Here is a 21,664-nt window from a genome sequence, read left to right on the forward strand (position 1 = left end):
GGCCAGCTAAAGCTTCAGGTGTGTGTTAACGAAACTGGGTCATGCAACAGGACAATGAACCCGAGCACACCAGCAAATCTACAACAGAATGGCTGAAAAAGAAAAGAATCAAGGTGTTGCAATGGCCCAGTCAAAGTCCAGACCTCAACCCGATTGAAATGCTGTGGCGGGACCTTAAGAGAGCTGTGCATAAACAAATGCCCTCAAACCTCAATGAACTGAAGCAACGTTGTAAAGAAGAGTGGGCCAAAATTCCTCCACAACGATGTGAGAAACTGATAAAAGTCATACAGAAAATGATTACTTCAAGTTATTGCTGCTAAAGGTGGTTCTACAAGCTATTGAATCATAAGGTGTACTTACTTTTTCATACATGGCTTCTCCATTTTGGCTTTATTTCTGTTAAATAAATCATGACACGGTGTAATATGTCATGTGTTGTTGTTCATCTGAGGTTGTATTTACCTAATTTTTAGACCTGCTAAGGAACAGATAATTCTATTATGTCCTGATATGTAAAATCATACAGTTCCAAGAGGGTGTACTTTCTTTTTCACATGACTGTATATCAACATCACCACACATATCTCAACAGAAAGGAGAAGGAAACAGCGTACCACAACTGAGTAAGCCTTTTCTCTTGCAGCCACTCGCCTAACTTCCTTTTCGGGGGGGGGGGGCGCAACTGGAGGGCCTCCAAAGATGACCTTACTATCGAAGCAGGTACAAATGATTTAGGTACTCTAACCTCAAGCCATTTAGGGCTTCAAAGGTCAACACCAACACTTTGAATTGGGCTCTGCAATGAACATGTACTGTCCTACCTTTGCTTCTACCTTCATTACAGAAATAGTAGACCAGATGAAGTCTCATCTCTTCTGCTGCTTTGAGGCACACAGATGTCCTTTGCATCAGATGCAGAAGGAATTGTGATCTCTTATTTCTATAACAATTCAGCACACTGATGCCAAAGTCTGGGACTCCACAAATACAGGAAAGGATATCCACTGCTTTATGAAGTTTGCTAATAAGCAAGGTTTTCTCTTTTTGTATGCTACAACATAACGTGAAAAATTCAAGAAAGCGAAACCAAGTCCAGCTCACCAATATGTGTCAGTCTGTTCACAAATTTAAACCTTCTTAGATTTTCCTCCATGGGAAATAGCAAGCTGAGGATATTTATAACAACATTTTGAAGGCTTGTAAGTGACTCATGAGTTTGTACAGATAAAAAACCAAGTTTCTCACTCCTCTCAGCCCTCATTTCTCTCTTCATTCTTCATTCTTGCTGCATATGCTTCTGCTATTAGGCTTTTCTATATTTCTCCAAATTCATGATGCAGGTTTTGGATTAAAACACATTAAAATGTGTATAAAATGCATATTTTCCCATAAAATGTGTACAGATGTTTATGTGGACTAAAAAAAATCCACTACACAATTTATTTATTTATTTATTCATTACATTTTTATACCGCCCAATAGCTGAAGCTCTCTGGGCGGTTCACAAACTAATGTGAAAACAGGAGGCAATGAATGAATACATTCATGAATGTAATTATAAAACTGGCACAGACCAGAAATATATCTGATCTGTTTACCATACAATCCTATACGTATAGATCACCCTCTTCCTTTTTACTGATCAGGCCTCTTCTCTTCTAACTCTCTCTTCAAGATTCATTTCTTTAGCAAAACCTGTCTGAAGAGCTCCAGCCAAATGCCTCTTAATTTCCTTCCCCACCATCCCACCTTGCTCCTTCTGCCACTTTTTTTGCCTTTTCCTCTACCTCACTTCTTATGCAGAAATCCAGTCTCAGCTCACAACATCCTCTGAAAGCAAAGTGCATGGATATCCATTCAATGCATCCATGAGAATCTGAAGTAGAACTTAGGAACCTCTTTATGTGTAACTGCTACTGTGAATAGCGGGAAAGTACAATACAAGTACTTAAGGATTTATTCCAGGTAAGTACTTTCAAAAACTCCTATTCATTTTATCTTTTCATTTCACGTTTGTCATATCCATTTTGTTTGCAATATCCTTTCAGAAGGGGGCCCATAATTTTTTTAAGCATGCCAAATAATTGTTAATATAAATAACAGGAAAAAAACACAACTCTCTTTGTAGTGTCACTACTCATTTATCTAAAGCTATCATCCATGACCTTGGATTGCAGCAAAATAATCTGTTTGTAGGCACTGTAAACAGTACCCTAGCTCTCCAAGATTATCTTTCGTTAACATGAAAAATATGAGTAATTGCGGGGAGAGGGGGGAATTAGCGAGGTCAATACATTAATTTTACAACAAATATTTTGCACATCCTACACTTTTGTTCACACAAAATCTTTTCAATGAGTATCGGAACTATTTAAACTTAAAGAAGATAGGAGCTCCTTTAATTTTCACATTACCAACTGCACAACAAGACAAACACTGCTCACAATAAGTTGACCGACAGAGTCAGTCAGGCTAGCCATGGCTTTGTAGAACTGAGAGAGATAGTGGATGTCTCCTCATTAATGTCCCACAGAAAGGCTGTTATGTCCATTACAGTCTTTAGTATTGTTATCCTCACTATCAGTAGACATACTATTTAACAGGGTAACATTAAGCCAAACCAAAGACAAGTGCCTGCCCTGAGAAACACACACACACACACACACAGAGTAAACTCCAGTGAGATGGAAAGAAGAACAGAAGAAGGTACAAGGGAAGTATGTGAGCAAATGCAGTTAGAGGTAGTTACACTTCATTCCAGTTGGAGATGAATGATTACTGGTTAAATCAATGGCTTCATGCAAGAGGAAGGCTTTAGAGGTTTTACAGCAGAGAAGCAATCACACAAACTAAGAAGAAGCAATGGCTGATGTGTGGAGACTTTTATGAGAACATGGGACCTTCAAGCAGCTCACGATGGTAAAACTGGAGCAGTGAAACTCATGGTCAGGGGTAAACTAGGACAGGATAGCAGGATGATTTGTGGGGGAAGGCCATACAAAGCTTAAATGTAGCAACAAGTGATTTGTTCTGAATGTGGAGCCAGAGGAAAGATTTGAGGAAGTTTGTCATGTGGTAAGAACACTGAGAGAACTTAACGATTTTTGCAGCATAATTCTAGATCAGCCTTTCCCAAGCTGATTCCATCCAGATAATTTGGACTACAACTCCCAAAATTCCAACTATTAGCCAGGAAGTACTTCTTCACAGAGTGCATAGTTAAACTATGGAATTCGCTAACACAAGATGTAGTGACGGCCACTAATTTGGATAGCTTTAAAAGGGGGTTGGATAAATTCCTGGAGGAAAAGGCTATCAATGGCTACTAGTCCTGATAGCTATATTTATTTATTAAATTTATATACCGCTCCATAGCCGAAGCTCTCTGGGCAGTTTACAGAACTATATGCTACTACCAGTAGAAGAGGCAGTAAGTCTATTTACACCAGTTGCTGAGGAACATGGGTGGCGGGTGCTGTTGCATTTGTGTCCTGCTTGTGGGTTCCTGGTCAACAACTGATTGACAGGCCACTGTTTGAATGAACGAGATGTACCCTTGGTCTGATCAAGGATGGCTGTTCTTATGACTGGGGCTGATGGGATTTGTAGCTCAAACATCTGGAGGGAGCCAGGTTAAAGAAAGCTGTTTGAGACAGAGGAAAGAAAATTAAGATAAGGGAAGGGAAGATCAGCTTGGAAGACTGCAGTCATTATGGCAGTATATGACTACAGCAAAAGAAGAGCACTTTAGCTAATGGGATAGGGAAGAAAGGATGGATTTTTAGCAGTAGGAGAAACAACATAATGGCAATTTACAGAATATGTGAAGCAAAGATAAAACAAAGATAAAACTAAAATTTTGACTCAAGGTGGATGGAGACTTTGTCAATGTTGTTCTTTGAGACGCATGACAAAATAGGATTAGTAGCTTAATCAGAACTAGTAACCATATGAGCAAGAACCAAAAGAATAGAACTTGTACAAAAAATATGCCACTGTACTAACATAAATGCAAGCTCACAGTGGTGTCAAACATTCCAAGTCATCATCCTGTACATTATATATATATATAAGAAATAAGATAGGAAGAAGCTGAAGCAATGTTGGCTTTGTGCCTGCTATGCTGAGTGACAAAGGTAACATTGTTTTCACTCACCTTTGGATCGAGTGGAGATATCCATCCCTTCCACTACCTCCTGCTCTGCCTTTATTTCTTCTTCAGCCAAGCTGTAACAGTAAAGAGCTATTATGTTCATGTTGTAGATTACATACTGCAACTTAAAAACGGTAGGGGAGCTGGGATAGACAACTAGCAGCCTGATCCACAACTCCTTGAACAACTACAGTGGTGCTGTTACCATTTGCAATAAAGGAATTAACATTTTCATCCAAAGCTCAACACTGGAGAACACATCAAGCTTGGATTGCCACCTCCTATACATACTCATGGTGCAGTGGTGATAGGAAGGGCGCGTGTGGAATAGTTATGAGCTGGACTATGATCCCCAAGCCCCCTCTGAAAGAGAGAATCTACACTATCTATTGATTAGGTTCTGAAGTATTTACAGTTCTGAGTGGCAGTAAAATAAAGGCTTATAGCAAATGCTGAAGTTAAGGTCTTTTGGTATGTTTCAGAAGTACTGGCAAGAGAAATTAACCCTTGGGTTTGGGTTGGTGGTAGCTGTACATTGAGTAATATGCTTATGAAACTGTTCCAATATCCTTTCTTCATTAACAAAGGTAGAATATAGCATTTTCACATTTCATTCAGTCCAAATGCAGAAGGAGAGAATACATGGGAGTTGCTGTGTGATTCATTTGAAACTGGAAAAAATATAGACTTTTAAGAGATAATATTCAAGGCACTATGGTAACTGTGGATCCAAAAGCCTATTCTGAAAACAGGTTTTAAAATTACCATTGATCATACGCAATTTATTTTTAAAGCTTAAACAAAATTTAAAAAGGTTTTAAGCCTGCCTCATAGTCAAGGCTATTCCATTTACCATTTACAAAGGCAGAATTGCCTTAGCAAATCCTAACACTAACATGGAATGACGTCTGGTGAGACTGAATGTACAGGTTTTCCATGGAAACCAGATGAAAATTATTTGCTATCATTTATAAAGTGACTAGAAGTTGCTGTAGAAAGGTTTTGTTTTGTTTTTTAAAAAATCAATAGTATAAAGGAAAGGAAAGGAACCTCTCGTGCAAGCACTGAGTCATTACTGGCTCTTGGAGGGACGCCAGCTTTCGCTGACGTTTTCTTGGCAGGCCTTATAGCGGGGTGGTTTGCCGTTGCCTTTCCCGGCCGTTATTACCTTTCCCCCAGCTAACTGGCTACTCATTTTACCAACCTCGGGAGGATGGAAGGCTGAGTCGACCCGAGCCAGCTGCCTGAAACCAGCTTCTGCTGGGATCGAACTCAGGCCGTGGGGAGAGTTTCAGCTGCAGAAACTGCTGCTTTACTGCTCTGCGCCACACGAGGCGCAGAGTATAAAATCTAGCTATAAATCCTGATTGAAATACAAATAACTAAACAAATACAATCTCTACTGACCTTTCTTCCAGACCAATAAGTTTTAAGTTAGAGGCACTACTAGAAAATAATGGGTACCATGTATATTTATATTGTGGCATTGGTAAGGATACTTGCAGTTCTATTTTCAATCTTTTTAATGTTGCAGCATATTCCACTGATATTTTTAGTGAACTTTTTACTATTGCACCAAGATGAATTGTCTATATATACCAATATGACATTTATGATCATCAGAGGAGGCCCTGCTCGTCATTCCAAGATGAACAGAATGTCATCAGGAAGAACCTCAACAGGAGGCCTTCTCTATAGCAGCACCCACCTTCCCTCATGTGGTTTCTGGAGGCAGAAAATGTAACATCCTTCAAACATCTCCTGAAAACATATCTTTTAAGACAAGCTTTCCCTGGACTGTAACTTATTCTGGTTTTATATGACATTTTTAAAATTTTAAATCGTGATTTGTATATTATTGTTTTAATTGTAAACTGCCCAGTCTTGGCTGTTGGGCAGTATAAATATGTAATAAATAAATGAATAAATAAAGTCTAAAATGACTGTACCAACACAATCCTATCACAATGCCCATCAACCTTCAAACTCGGAGGCTGATGGGAATCCTAAGCAGAAGAGGCGGAGCACGGAGGCTATAAGAACATTAGAAGAACCCTGATGAATCAGATCAAGGGTCCATCTAGTCCAGCATTCTGTTCACACAGGGACAACCAGCTGTCAACAAGAAACCCACAAAATCTGTAATTTTACCAGATACTGGTTTTTGCCTGTTTACCTGGAGCTCTGTAGAGCGGGAGGGAAGGAGACCGAAGACAGCCGGAGGATTCCTCATAAAATGGCCTCCCCTCCCTGTCCACAGAACCAACCCTTTCCCTCCTCTCTGAGGTCACCTTTGCGACATCAGAGAGGCAGCTGGCATGGTTTTCCAAAGGGGGCAGGGAAGCCAGACACCTGGCCCAAGGTTGAATTGCTATCTGAACTATCATGTGGCCCCCAGACATTGTCTAGGGGGCATAGGATTGCTCTGTAAGACTATTTGTCCTAATGTGTATCATTTTACAGTTACCCACAGAGACTCTCACCTGACATTCTGTTGCCAGTTCTTCACTTGGGAGATCTGTTTGGAAATATTTGCATTGTGCTTTATATTTTACTATCCTGAATAACTTGGTGTCATTGGCAAAAATGGTTACACAATTCATTATCACAGGTGAGATTAAATTATACCAGTCCCTTAAGAGATCCTTGAGGAAGCACAATATTCTCTTCTTCAACCTCTTTTTGTTAAGCAGGTAATGATCCATATGCGAACCTTAATCATCTTATCTTTAATAACTGTCTGTCAAACACTTACAAAGTATATAGTATAATATATAGTATTTCTTCCAAACTAATTTCTATCTACATGCTTGCGAACATACTAAAATTAGCAGGCATGTCAGGAATAGATGCGGTAATTTATTTTGATCTTTGTCTATTGTCAGATTGTGTACTCAACTCCCCAAAGTATAAAAACGGTAAAATTTCTAAAATTTTGGAAGAAGCCATTTAACTCATTTTTAGCAGTGGTTCATTATATTCTGAACTATCAAAATATAAGACATTCTTCCTAAACTACTCAAGGAAGAACACAGGACCATAGTTTGTACTTCATATATCTCTGGTATATACTAAACATATTGACTGAGTGGAAGCAACTGGCATATTGGGGCTTTCCTGATTTCTCCTCCCAATACAAGCCTCTGCATTCCCCAAGCTGCTCCCAAGGATCAAGGTACCTTTTGGAATGGTGCAATATGGGTTTGGGGGTGGGGGGAGCTGCAGTGAGATTGGGAAACAGGAAGGATTTGGTGGAGCTATCTTGTTCAAGTTTCCACTTGAGCAAGGCACTTCGTTCCACACTGGTTTCTCCCAATATCTCATTGCATGATCAACTAAACATTGATGCTTATCTTACAATTCTGAAGCTAGAATATGACTGATTTTGTGACCACTGTAAACAAATATTGGTTGTTCCTTTCATAGAATGAATGCATGAATAAAGCTATGCATAACTGACATACAGAGAATAAGCTGCATCTCTAATGTTTAGTGGTAGTTTATACAAGAGAAGTTTACTCTTCTCAAATAAAGGAAGCTTCTCAGATCCTGAAAATTTAAAGGGCTTCCATATATGGCAAGTGAGCTCCACAAGCATATAAAGCTCTTCTCCTTTTTGTAGTTGATAACAGGAAGCTTCTCTTGTGCATGTGTGACATGTTCAGGATTGCAGCCATCCAGAAGGGTCTTGACATATTTTTGAAAATAATTTTAAAAAGCACTGAGGACTTCTGAAATGTCACAAAACAGCAGAGAAATGAGATTGCATTACTACAGTTTTGAATGAATTCATACATTCAGAGGTAATAAAGCTACTTTGGTTTGCATTGTTTGGACAACTGCAGAACATGATAGTGATGTTAATGGAGGATGGGAAAGTCTTCAAAATCTACACACAGGCAATTTACACCGAGCTTAGGATAATCCTTCTTAGAAGTGGTGGATCTCCAAGTTTGTGCCTCCATCCCTAGAAAAATTATTTTCAAGCTGTTTACATCTAATAGTCTGTGGCTCAGTGCAGATGCAGTGTGAGAACTCCACTCAACGGTTGAGTTTTTAGGAGGTATTTTCACACAACATGTTCAAACTCCACCGTTGTGTGACTGTTGGCTACCATGAGTTGAGTAAAATCCATTGCAATGTTTGATTGACAGTTCCTCCACCATCTCTCCTCCCCTGGTCCTCCCGAAGGTATCCCATCAGCCATTGCTGCAAAATACAATCCTGGCAGCTCTCCTAGAGCAGCACTCGCTCCTTTCACTGTTCTTGCCAGGGAACTCTGTAGCCAGTGGGAAAACTCAACTCAATGCAATGGGAAACTCCACAGAGCACAATGGTTGTACAGGAAATCTCCTCTGCACAGTGTGGATATTCTGTGTAGCGTGTTTCCCCCCCAAAAAACTTGCACCATTGCGTGGAGTTTTCCTGCCAGACAACACATTTCTCAATGGTGGTGTGGAGTTCTATAAGCACCGTTGAGAAATGTTGTCTGAACTGAGCCTAAGTCATCTTACCAGCACTTTTCTCCCTCATAAAGGATTTAAAAGACACAATAATTCAAAGAAAATATTTCCTGAACAGCTGCAATTCAATATATATGCAATGCCTTTTCTGCCTTCTCCCCCTCTCACATACATTCCTCTTATTTTTTTTCTTTTTTAAAAAGGACAAAAAAACCACTGTGACAAGAGAAATGTAACCAGAATGTAAATATTAAAGAAAACTCAGGGAAAACTGAGGAGTCAGTGTACACTATCTTTATTACCATATTGACCAACTATTTATCTAGCTCACTGTAGTAATCTGACATTTGTTCCCTTTTAAAGTGTGTCTAAGAAACTACTGGTCTGGGGGCTATCTACCAGAAATTATAATGCTATAACTTCCAAGTTTCAAAAACTGCAAAAACATTTACCTGAAAGGAACTTATTTTCTTGAGAAAACAGACTGAAGAGAGCTTCTGTTAGGAAATCTTTGCCAACTACACCATTAATTGACTAGAATTTATATTCACCACAGAACTAGTAGCTAGTAGAACATCAAAAACAAATGTAATTTCTTTCTTGAATACTTTAACTTGCATGACAAAGAGGATTTGCAAATGGAGGTTCAGCCCTCCCCCACCCACCCATCCCACATTTTTTTTTTTATAGGAAAGCTGGGAGATAGGAGGTAAAGAGCACAAACCTACCCAGTGGATTTGTAGCATATCTATCTTTTTCATGATTAAAAAAAAAAAATCATAATCCCGATTAGTCTCTATAAGGCATGAATTAACAAGCCTTACAGTTAGACAAATAATGTACTCTATGTTTTTTAAAAGAAGACTATTCCTTTACTATAACTCTAATGTAAAAATATAGAAATGCAGAAACACCTACCCCCATTCCTTTAGCCTAGGTTATAGAGAGCAGTCAAAAGTTGCAGATGAACTGCTGCACCTTGACATTTAACCAGGAAATCTGATATGGAAAACTATCTAGAAAATATTGCCTTCATATACAGTAATCTCAATTTATGGAAATTATATTAACTTAATCTCAAAACCCATACATTTTAGTAGTTATTTTTCTTTTAATTAAACACAGTGTTTATCATCATGAGCAATCAAATTCAATTTTATCTTCAAAATAATTACTGTTTCTCCTAGATTTTGAGTAGCAAGCATAAAATAAAATTTCCAGAAATTGCATTTAAGAAAAAAATGGACATAGTATTTTGCATGCTATAACTGAATAAATAGCATCTGTGTATAAGCACTCACCTATAACAGTCTCTTACTCATCGGTAGCTATGCTATTTATGCAGGATTCTTAAAATGGCGTCTGGCAGCACTGCATTGCCTCATTCCTATACTGAAGCTAAAATGGTAGCAATTTATTCAATAACTATGTCCCTTGTTTAAACAGCAATACTATTTTCAAAGCAATCATCGTAGTAGAAAAATGGCAAAAAGATGGCACAGTGATATCCGACAGCCTAATGTTTAACTAAAATGTACAAGACAGGGATCTTTGTGAAGTCACAGGTTACTAAGGAAATCCTTCCATTTTAGATGCTGTCTTCCGTTTGAATATGCAAGGACTGATGCTGCCTCTCCATTTACCCTGTAAAAAGCCTGATGTCTATTAAGATTAAATACAAACACTAAGTTGGTTATTTATAAGTGGGAGGTTTAGGTACTAAAACCTTTATAACATTCATTTTAATGTACTTTTTGATAAAAGGAAAGAGAAAATTGTAATAATGTTCACTGATTTCAGGGACACAGGCAAAGAACTGTATATACAATTCATGCTAAATTGTATATACAGTTCTTTGCCTGTGACCCTGAAATCTGTGAACATTATTACAATTTACAGCTTGAAACTATGGAGAGGCTGATATGGTTAAGCCAGCTCATTTCATAGGATCCAGTTGAGCATCTCCAAAATATGAAATATAGCTGTGTAAAATTTCTTGCTTTACAATTGACTCTAGGTTAGAATTGTCAATATTACCTCTAGACCAAGCCTATCATGTTTTAAATCATTCAATGGATGCATAAATACCATGGGCTTGTTAGCACTGAAGGGAAAATGTCTGACAGTAGCAAAGTATGTCAAACTAAGTACATATGTAGCATATTATGTGAAAGAGATAAAACTTTGGGCCTTTGGTTCCCAAAGCCAACCTGATGGCCTGGTGAACATATTTTGTGCTGCTATGCTGAGAATTTGGTATAAGCACACCAGAATGCCAAGATGCTATTTGGGGTCTTTAACGTGATACCACTCTTGGCTCAACAGAATTCAGGTCATAGTTGGCATGAAGATGTATCACTCTTGAACTGATGACTACAAAGTAGCATCTGTCAGAAGAGAGTCTGAATTGCCTTTATTTCTTGCCAGGTGTAAAACAAACATGGCCATTTTACAGAATGAGAGCAGGGGAGAGTGATATTACACCGAGAGATAATGTTAAATAACAGATTTTAACATTTTTATTTTATGAAATTTATATGCCACCCACTAACAAAAGTTCTTGGGCTGGCTTACAATAAAAGAGAACTGATCCATTAAAGATGAAGTTTATTAGACATGCTAAATTTACATGTTATAATCTTTGCACTGAAAAAGCACAGGACCATTTTGTACATAGTTCTTCCAAACTCAACAAAAACAGGTGCTGAGGGAGAGAAAGGATATTTGTTTGGGGGCACATCAACACAACATGCTTTCCTTTCCCAGGTTGCTAACTGCTATCAATAAGCTTAAAAAATGTCAATAATTTTTATCCATATCTGTTTAACTCCCAACTACAATAGTTTGCATACTCAGAATGAAAGGCATATGGTGATGTGTGTGTGTGTGTGTGTGTGTGTGTATGTGTATATATAAATTCATTCTGTTCTATACACTAGAACATTGTTTTTGTGCTATCTTTTCTGCAGAGCTAATTGCAAAAGTAACTAAATGGTGGCCTAAATAATAACAGCAAATTATACTCATCTTGGCCTATCTAAGTAACTCTCTACTTGCCGAAAAACATAAAGAGGAATTGTATTATCAATATTTGTTATGCCTAAACTTATTTTCTAACACAGGAACACATCTTAGCTATGCTATTTCAGACAACCCACGCTGAACACCAAAATCTGCAAGGTTCAGTTCTGTCTGGGCAGGAAGAATAAGTGTTCACCCACCCATCTAGCCCTGTTGTTTAAAGAAGAGCTATATAATCTATCTTAAACCGGGGGTGGGGGGGTGGGGGGAATAGCACACAGTGCTTCTATGCATGCCATCCATAAAAGTGATTGATATCATACCTTGCAAAAGGATCAAAAATATATGGAATTCTTCAGCTTGGCTGAATTTGCTTTATTTAGATGGAACAAAGATGGGAGAAATTTCCAGAAGGCCTTTCTCAGCCTCATTACAGTATTTGTCAATCTTTAACCTATCCTCTGTTTCTATTGGCTCAGACTCTCGACAGAGCAGCATGATTGGGCTGATCTGGGAACACTGCTGTCTCTCCTTGCCTCAGACATCTTGCTGCAATGCAGACATTTATATTTTGTGAACTATGAAAGAATTAGCATTTGAACAGTTTAAAAGGGTGAACTTCAGGGGACTTGTGATGCTGTGTTTCATTATGTGCACAAGGGTAGTCCATGCAAATATGCTTTCCCATGTCAGCAATACCTCTGGAGGTGTAGATTTGAGACACATCCTTCTTCAACAAAACCTAGGGGAGCCATTTTAATTCAAGCATTCAGAGTACAGCTCATTTTCTCTTGCTTCTTCATAAGATAATATTGTGTAATGTTAAGATTTTACACCCAGCTGCTAATGTACAATAAACTGCTGCAAGAAAAATATGTCTGTGCACAATTTTGACAACTGAAGAACTAAAACTTATTGCTCAGCAATATCCCAGTATTATTTGTACATGCAGATAAGTCCTAAAATAGCATAAAACCCTGATAATGAACTTCAACTCCTTTTGAAATGGTGATAGGGAAAAGAGAGAGACTAATCTGAATTAGGTATTTAAATGGTACCTACTTTGGGGGTTTCACTTTAAAAACAAGACATAGAGCTTGGTTAAGGACAAAATCAGAGCAAAAGGGATGTTAGCTAGAAGTTTATCAAGTCCATGGGACCCTTTATAAAAAGTAGCAAAGTATTTCTCAAGACACATTTGTATAATATTATGAACAGGACTGTGAACAAACTAAATATACAGCAGTCTCTGTAATGCTGTGAGAAAATGTCCACTGAAAAAGCTGCTTGTTGAGACATACATACAAAATGTCTCAGTTCCATATTATTTTAAAAACACAAGTTACTCAAAAGTGGTTCTAAAACCAAATTTCATGCTGGATGATATATCATAGGACTACAAAAGCATAGGGTTACTGAAAAATAGTCTTGTAACAATGTAGTAAGATTACTTTGCTGAGAACTAGCACATTCATCACACTTCAAAAGCCTGAGGAAAGTCTGAATTGAGCTTTAACCTGCAAATGCATTAATTAAGAGGGTCTAGGAACAAAGAGTAAGCAGATTTTTTTCCAGAGGAAAACAGGAAGTATATATTTCAGGAGTGGCAGAACATTGTGAAAGAAATGAAAAATCATTTTGGCACACAGTTTGTATGAACAGAATTCTGAACAGACAACAAAAAATAGTTTTTAACTAGCTATCCACAGAAATTCTCTGGCTGGATTAAGTTTGCCCTGTTAAAAGCAAAAGATAAAGAACTATTTAAAATGATCAGAGAATAGCAGACAAGTTTACTTACCAAGTGTTCAAGCAAGCATCTCATTTTCCCCAGTAAATATGATACAACAACAAGCTGGCAGATTTGGGATTTGACCAAAAGGAAATTTTTGAAATAATTACGTAGCATCATGCCAAAAACCAGAAAAGCCCGAAAAGGAGAAAAAAAATGAACATGTAATACTCTCATGAACCACACATGATTTTATATCACCCCACCTCAGAGAACTGTGCCTGATTATTGCAAAAGAAAAAAGCAGTTAAAAAGTCCATTAATTTTATTTGTACTATAGAAAAGATGGTAGATAACAGTTCAAAACGTTTTGTCTTTAATAGGTAAGGCACTGAAACAGATGCATAGCTATGCCTGATGGTTTCAGACCTAGACCTTAACTGTTTCTAAAACCTACAATAAGAAAATCATTTTTAAAGAGACAGCTTTGTAAGCTAAATATTGCCTTCCAGAAAATCACACACACTGCACTGAAGGATCCTGTAAGAAAAAAGTTAAATATCCATTTTAAGTTCAGGTAAAACTGCACAAAAAACATGATGCAATAGCACTCCACCACTTAGGCCCAGTATCTGCAATCTACCATTAGCTCTTTTTCCTGCGATCTAGGTGCCTAAAAATCCCATATTTTATCAGGGATAACTTAGTTTAGCTCTTCTTTTCACTGTTTGAAAAGGTAAACTTGCCTGTTCTGCTGTCTGCCATTATCCCTGCTTGTCTCCCTGTAGGGCAGTTAAATGCATCTGCTCCCTAGCTTCCATTTTCTCTCCAGCAGGCATGTGACACAACAGACAATAGTGCAGGCAAACTGCTCAGACACAGAAAGCTGCTTTGGAAGAACAGTATCTTGACAAACTCTAAAAACCAGCATCCCCTTGTGAAGAAGTATGTATGCAAACGTTTTGCTAGTCTGTAAAATAAAGCTATGGCTAATGGCTACTAAACCATGTGACCTAAGAAAGCAAATTTAAACATTTTCAACTTAATAAAGTGCTGTGGGGTGAGTTTTGCGCGACAGATCACAGAGAATCACACTGTTAAGCCACAACTCATAGGTTTTAGAGAAAAAAATGTAAAAAAGTAAAGCTTACCTCTGTGGATGCATTGTTAACACAGTGTTATGTCAATACTTATAAAACATGGAGGACAGGCTCTCAGTACTCAGACAGAAAGGGCTTGGCACTTCAGCTTGATGATCTGTCTTCCTAATAAAAGCTAATCCTGGATTGGCTACTTTGGAAAATCTGAATGTAAAGCTTCAGGGGATTGGCTGAAACACTTCCTGAGCGATTATCTTTGTGCAGCTCTGGCAAGCAGGAGCCATCCTGTGCACAGAGAAGACAGGCTAAACTAGGCCTGTTTCAGCAAAAGAAACTTAAAAGAAGAACCACACACATACAAACTCCTTACAGAAAGCAGATTTTCGAGTAGAATAAAGTGAATACCAAGTGCCAGTCTAAATAAAGCATTTCTTAAACCACATCTGTTGCTTCTGCTTGAGGTTTTTAAAACCTGCAGGTTTCCCTAGGTCACAAAATCTGTTTTCCTCCAGAGAAAGCATTCTGAAACACACCGTGAAAGCCACACTAGTAAAGGAAGAAAAGCATTTTGAGGCAACAAACACATACACACCACCCAGAAGGCATTCAATTAAACATATTCTGAAGGATCAAGGCTAAATGCTGTAGTTAATTTGTTATATAGTATCTACACTGCTCAAAAAGCAAATATGATTGTTCTACACACATTAACAAGAATGCAGTAAGTTGTAAGAACTCATATTGTGGATTTTAACCAACATATGCAATGAAAGTTGAGTTATAAATAAGGAGGCTGGCTCCTAACCAGTTGCAGTGCCCCTTTCCTAATTAAATATAAAGGATGCAGAAAAAAGCTACGGTTTTTTCAGTAGAATGGTAGATGCTGTTTTCACAAACTGCCCTTCCTTCATCCCTAAGGCCTTCTAAAGTTGTCAGTTAAACAAAAATCTGACTTGCCTATTAGCCTGCTGCAGCTGCAGCTTCCTGTCCATTAACCCTATCACATTCGGCTCTTTTTAAGAAACAGGCCTTGTGAAGAGTTGAATTTCAGTGTGTGGAAAAATACCAGAGCTGCTTTCAGAACAGCGAGGAACAATGAAAGTGTAGTCTCAGTTTAGCAAAATTCAAGTACGGTTATTAAACCAAGTCTCTAAAAAAGAAGCAATTTTTAAAACAAGAGAAGTCATTTTAGAGTTAGAGCAAAATCCATTAACACAACCAGTTTGATTTGGGGTCAGTTCTTAAGCACATTGTTCAAGGAAAAAATGGAGCTTTCATTCTTCTCTAAAACAGCCTGTGTGACCGTTTTGTTACCACAGGCCATATGATATGCTGCTATGCTGCAGGAAGGAAAACAGCTCTAGATGAAACATTTTAAACAGGTTTTCACGTAGGCCTTCTACTAATGCTTATGTTTATGCTGACCTTTCTGCTGACCAAAAAGTGGGGATTATCTAGAGGCAGATAGCAAGAAAAAGTCGTGCTAAGAACAACCCTCAACTAATAAATTGCAACAACCAATTATCCTTACAATGGTATAATAGGGGGTTCACATAAGCAAGAGGGTACATAAACAGGTAATGTGCCTTGAAATTAGAAAGGCTAGCAGTCAAATTAATGTTTCTCAACTGGCCTTATAAAATAAACTGCTGCTATAACCACATGAAATGAAAGTTAGTTAAAATATTTTCTCTCAATCTCAATAATAAGCAATGTAATCAAAGTTAGGTCATACACACACCTTTTGACTGTGGATTTCATTTCAGTCACATACGCATAATCCAATGCAAAGAAATAATCCTAGACTGCAGTGCTCATGCTGTGGTTACGTTTTCCTGAGATAACAACCATCTTCACACTTCACAGGGAAATTCTCCTGCCACTAAGAAGCTGTATGTTCTATGCCAAAGCTGTTTTTCAGGCTGTACCAGTGAATTAAGTGCAATACTCACTTCATACACAATCCTAGTTTCTGCTAGAGTTTCATGTCTTTAAAATCCTAGCCACATTTTTCAGGACAGAGAGCAGTAAAACTCAGAATGTTCCCTCGCTGTTTTGTTTGGGGGTTTTTTTAAATGCAGCAGGAACTGAACACTGAAGGGCAAATATACAACTCACTTCAAGCTCCAAAAGGAAGCTGAAAATGGATGGCAAATCCATGAAGTTTGCCTATTGTCTGAAGTGTGAAATACAAATTTCTTGTAAAAAATAATAATGTACAAACTCAATCCCTTTAGTGTAGGTTTCTCTTTAAGAGTCTGGAATACAGTATTTATCTCAGTGTACAGATGCCAATTTATCAATGAGATATTATTCAATAGCAGAAACTACTGAATAGTAAAAACCAGACCATGCGCTTGATCTGAATTTTGATGAGTTTGTTTCCAATGGTTTTTGAGATCAACTTTTAGTCTAATGCAGCGGTTCTCAACTGATAGAAATCAGATAGTATCTAGCACAGTGCCTATTTTAGGTTGAAACTGTTTAGTACATGGGTTCTCAACATGGGGGGAATTCCGCCCCGGGGAGGAATTTTAGAGTTGGGGGGGGGAATTGGGACCACTATTCAGCAAAGTATGATGTCCTGTAGATTATGTCTTCCTACACATGTTATTAAAAATGTCCCAGAAAAGTGTCATGTCATCTGAAAAAGCCAGGCCTTTGCTCTCTTTTCCCTCCCTCCCTCGCAATCCTAGAAGTTTCAAGCTTCCCATTTAAAGGGGCAATGCAAACCATGGGAGCTGAGAATGTAAAAGGGGCCATGCTTTGTGTTGTTCCTTTAAATGGGACTAATACAGAAAAAAATAAAAGATTTTCAATATTATATGCTTATTATTTGGAATGCACCTATTGAGTTAGACTATCTTGGGAAGGGGGAATTATATTCTGAACAATGGTGAAAGGGAGGAATGGAGCAAAAAAGGTTGAGAACCACTGGAAATACACTGTTTCATGTACATGCCCACCTCCATTTTTTTCCCCATTTCTGAAGAAGTCAACATTCTATTTACACCACTTTCAGAAAGTCACAGCCTGGTACTCCATGTTAATTAATCGCAGAACAACCAGAAGTGCCTGATTCCATACTCAAAATCACTAGAACTTCTGCCAAAACCACTGTAAAGGTGGGGGAAATCCAGCATTTTACCCCTCTTTGACCACCATTATTGTGAATACTACAAGATAGTTAAAAAGCATTAAGAGATAACTAATTTATAATAACGTGGTTTTGAGTACTCTGGTTCTTATGTGAGAAGCTGTAAAGTCTTTCTCCAAAGCGTTCAGTGTAGCTTAAAGGGGGATATCTTATATTTTCCTCCCATCCTGTGAAGTAGATTAGGGTGGGAGACAGTAACTTGCCTTCCTGTTCGAGCAAGAATTTGAACCCAGATGTACACCATACTGGCTCTTTTCTGCAACTTGCCCCTTTATAGGGCAGGGCACCAGTTTCCCCCTCTCCCCAGACTGCAAGGAAGAGCTGCAGTTTGCAGCAGGAAGAAGCAAGGTCCACCCATCTCCTCTTCCTGACTAAGTCTGTTGGCAGGGAAGTGGGTGTTGGGATAGTGAAAGTCACCACACACTTTATAGATTATTTTCCTGTAACAGGGAACTATAAAGGGATTTCATGGTAGGCAATGGGGCAGAAGTGGGAACAGTGATGAACACAAACCAAAGGAGTTGCATCATGGCAGATATCACAGAAAGCGATGGAAAAGGAGTATCTCTTTCACAATATTTCAGTGAAAAATTAATTCTTCTCATGTAGTAAAATCCATTGGTGGGAAATACTTAACTACCATTTTAGAGTGCACTTGTGTCATTAATATATCACACTTAAAGAAGGGAGAAAAATTCAAAAGGTAAATTTCTCTGATGGTAAGAGATAAGGAGAAATACAATTCTGAGTGACCAACGTAAAGCAAAGGTGGTCAAACCTTAAGCTTATGAAATCTACTTTGTTTTTCACTAGGGCCCTGAGATTAAGACTTACAATTGAATTAAAGAATTATGTGTCCAGAAATTTGTTTTGATTGCCAGAACTAAACTGAACTGAATCCACAGTCCTCACACACACACACAAATTCCTGGTCAACTCCTCCCCTCACTTTTTTCATTTTAGTAGTATAACTGGGGGGGGGGGGGCAGGGGGAGACTAATTTTGTTGTTGCCAATATTAAAGAAGTGGGAGTCAGAAACCATTCTCAGCCTACTTAAAATCTCCCAGAGATCTAGCAGTAGATTCTGATCGACCCCTGGTATAATGGAATCAAGACATTAACAAAACTGTAAAGACATTTTTCTAACACCCATAAAAAACATGAAAATAAGGTATATGTTATTAACTGAAGTAAGAACTATTTAATTCATTACTTGGGGGGGGGGGACGACATTTTGGTATAAAAGAATAGCTGCTTTTATTTCTACCATAATTTGTGGACCAGAATAGTTGTTTTAAATGAATGAATGAATGAATGAATATATTTTATTACGGTCATTAAAAAATGGATATTGTATCTAATCTGTTTTTATGCTTTTTACGCTTTTAAATTTTGAATATCGGTTTTTAATGTTCAATGTTTTTAAATGTTCAGAGCTTCGGCTATGGGGTGGTATATAAATGTAATAAATAAATAAATAAACTTTTAATTTGCACTTAACTGGACACAAGTGGCAAACAATAGGGGACCAAGCATTCATACTGCCATGAAAATGGCTGCCAGCAGCAGGATCATTGCTGTACACAAAATGTCCCTAGCACTGCCCTGTCTAATACAGAGGGGCACTATGAAAACTGCACAAGCAGCTCTTCTGTTTTTTATCCTTAAAGAGATACTGATTCTGAAGCTGAAAGTGAGATAGGGTCCACTATGGAGGCTGCTTATATAGCTTTATCTTGCTGGCAGCTCTGTTTCAGTGTTATTCATATCAAGAGCAACATTCCCAAACAAATACAACTGAAATACAGTTGATTCTCTCTGGGAAACATGTCCTGGTGCTGGGGCTGCAATGGCGCTGATGGTAGCTGGGCACATAGCCAAAGTGACACACACAGTCCCTGGAGAGAGGATTTGGTCACATATCAGATAGTAATTTAATAGCAGCAATAGCTAGATGAGGCCTCATGTTCTGCTCTTCTAAATGAACAAGACGGTTTACTGAGCGAAAGGAAAGGACCCTCAAGTGCCAGTAAAAACAGAGGCTAATTGGGACTCCTCTCAGGTAGCTCCTATTGTTTTGAACTCAAAAAAGTTACCTCACTATGGTAAACATGTTATTTAACATGTGATTCTATAGTAGGAAGGGGGGAGGAATCTAAGAGCTTGATCTTCCATATTTGGAATGATCTTGCACAATAAATCCCAAAAGAATAAGAGGCAGAAGTCCCATTTTAATGGAACGATTTATGTTGCTGAAAGCAAGCACATTTTCAAGTTTCCAGCTAAGGCGGCTGAAAGAAACCCCTGCTGCAATCAGTGAATGAAGCCTCTTATCCTGTAATGAAAGGCAATTAAAATGCATGGTCTACTGCAGGGTTAACCAATTGCTTTTCCGGGGTGTGGTTATTTAGGTGAAGGGGAGAGAAAACAATGAAGTGGGAAGGACAGGAAGGAAGGAAGGCAGAAAGAGAGGGCTAAAGTCAGAGATGCTAATCATCAGTGCTTTGAAGAAGTAAAGTAGTGAAAGGTGAAGTGGGGGGTTGAAAACCATGAAAACAAATTAAAGACTAAGGAAACACAAAAATGTGGGAGAACACAAGAGGTCAAAAGCAGCCACAAGCCAGTAGAGAGCTCTAGAAACATCCTCACTTTTTTCCAGTTCTTCTTGAGAGCGCTCCAGAGCCAGTGATTACTGCTTATCATGGAATAGAGGGAACAGGTCCCAGAAAATGACATGCACACACATAACCCACAGCAGTGCAAATCAGAGATCTTCCTAAATAGTACCTATCCTGCCAGACACAGACAAAAAGATACTTGTCTGAGAACTCAAGAAATTGTATTTTCAGCTCACACGACAGGACAGAACAGTTACTGCTGAGACACGTTCAGGCAAAAAGGAAAGAACTGCAGGATAATTGAGTAAACAGGCAACATGAAAAGGAGCTATGAAAAGGAGAAAAGGGTGTATGCACAAGTGGGCTGCTCAAATATGCATTCAACAAAGGAGTCAGAGAGCTGACACAGATGGTTCACTGTACCAGATGGAGGCTTGGTGGGGCATGGAGTATGTTTTTCGAAGGGGGGGGGGAGAAGAGAATACGCATCCAATGTTGACAGACAGAAGACAGCATTTCAAAAGTAACGAGAAAGAAAAAAGTGTTTGCCTTCACTGACAGAGAAGAGGGGTGGGAATACATTGGTCTATGTTTATTTTCAAAAAGACACGTTACTTCCACAATAAAGGAGTTCAGAATAATTTTTAAGCCTCATGGAAGCAAGGAAGATCATTTTTCCTGAAAGATGGGGTGCTCAGATGCTACAATGAATATCTGGAGTTTCAGATAAGAAAATCAGAGACAAAACATGTGACAGAGAATATCAGACTTCCCTAGTATTAAAAGCTTAACTACTGGTTTAAGATTTCTAAGCGTATCAGTTTACAAGCAAGCAAATGTAAAAGGAGGGTGTATACAATTCTATCCAAGGTAATAAGCTAGAGGGGTAATAGGAATAACAATGTCAAATGACCTACAGCTACATAAATTAACCAGTAGTAGTAGTAATAACCCTCACAAACATTTTAGCCTTTCATCTCTCTTTCAGAACACTTATACTTCTTTCTGGGGACTCCCAAGTCAACATCAAGCATCTCTTCCACAACTGCACTTGAAGAAATTTTTGCATGCAGTCATGTACATAAAGGCTACTGTTGTGTATGAGGACCTGTGTATTAGAGTAGTAATTCTACATTGCTAATAAAATAGGAGAGGACAAGTTAAGAACATAAGAAGAGCCATGCTGGATCAGATCAAGGGACCATCTAATCCAGCATTCTGTTCACACAGGAACCCACAAGCAGACCATGGGTACAATAGAACCCTATAGCATGTGCTCTAGCAACTGTTGTTGTTGTTATTTATAACACTGATATACTGCCCCATAGCCTTACTGAAACAAATTGTCATAGTATTTCCCTCCCTAAGAGAAGTGCTCCTGTTCAGAACATCAGCCAGCCCGGAACAAGAGCCATG

At 38.4% G+C, this 21,664-nt stretch overlaps 1 protein-coding gene across 12 annotated transcripts in view; it reads right to left on the minus strand.

Moving 5' to 3' along the window:
* Positions 1-21,664, minus strand: part of ZMYND8 (zinc finger MYND-type containing 8) — a 102,209-nt gene that overhangs the window by 59,714 nt on the left and 20,831 nt on the right. For 3 of the 12 annotated variants that reach the window (XM_063145704.1, XM_063145712.1, XM_063145679.1), the window contains one exon: positions 4,160-4,230. In XM_063145704.1, coding sequence (XP_063001774.1) covers positions 4,160-4,230 — 71 coding nt within the window. The other 9 variants (XM_063145762.1, XM_063145687.1, XM_063145739.1 and 6 more) reach the window with 8 other exon arrangements.

This window comes from Elgaria multicarinata, chromosome 1 (assembly GCF_023053635.1).
Source record: "Elgaria multicarinata webbii isolate HBS135686 ecotype San Diego chromosome 1, rElgMul1.1.pri, whole genome shotgun sequence".
Taxonomy (NCBI): domain Eukaryota; kingdom Metazoa; phylum Chordata; class Lepidosauria; order Squamata; family Anguidae; genus Elgaria; species Elgaria multicarinata.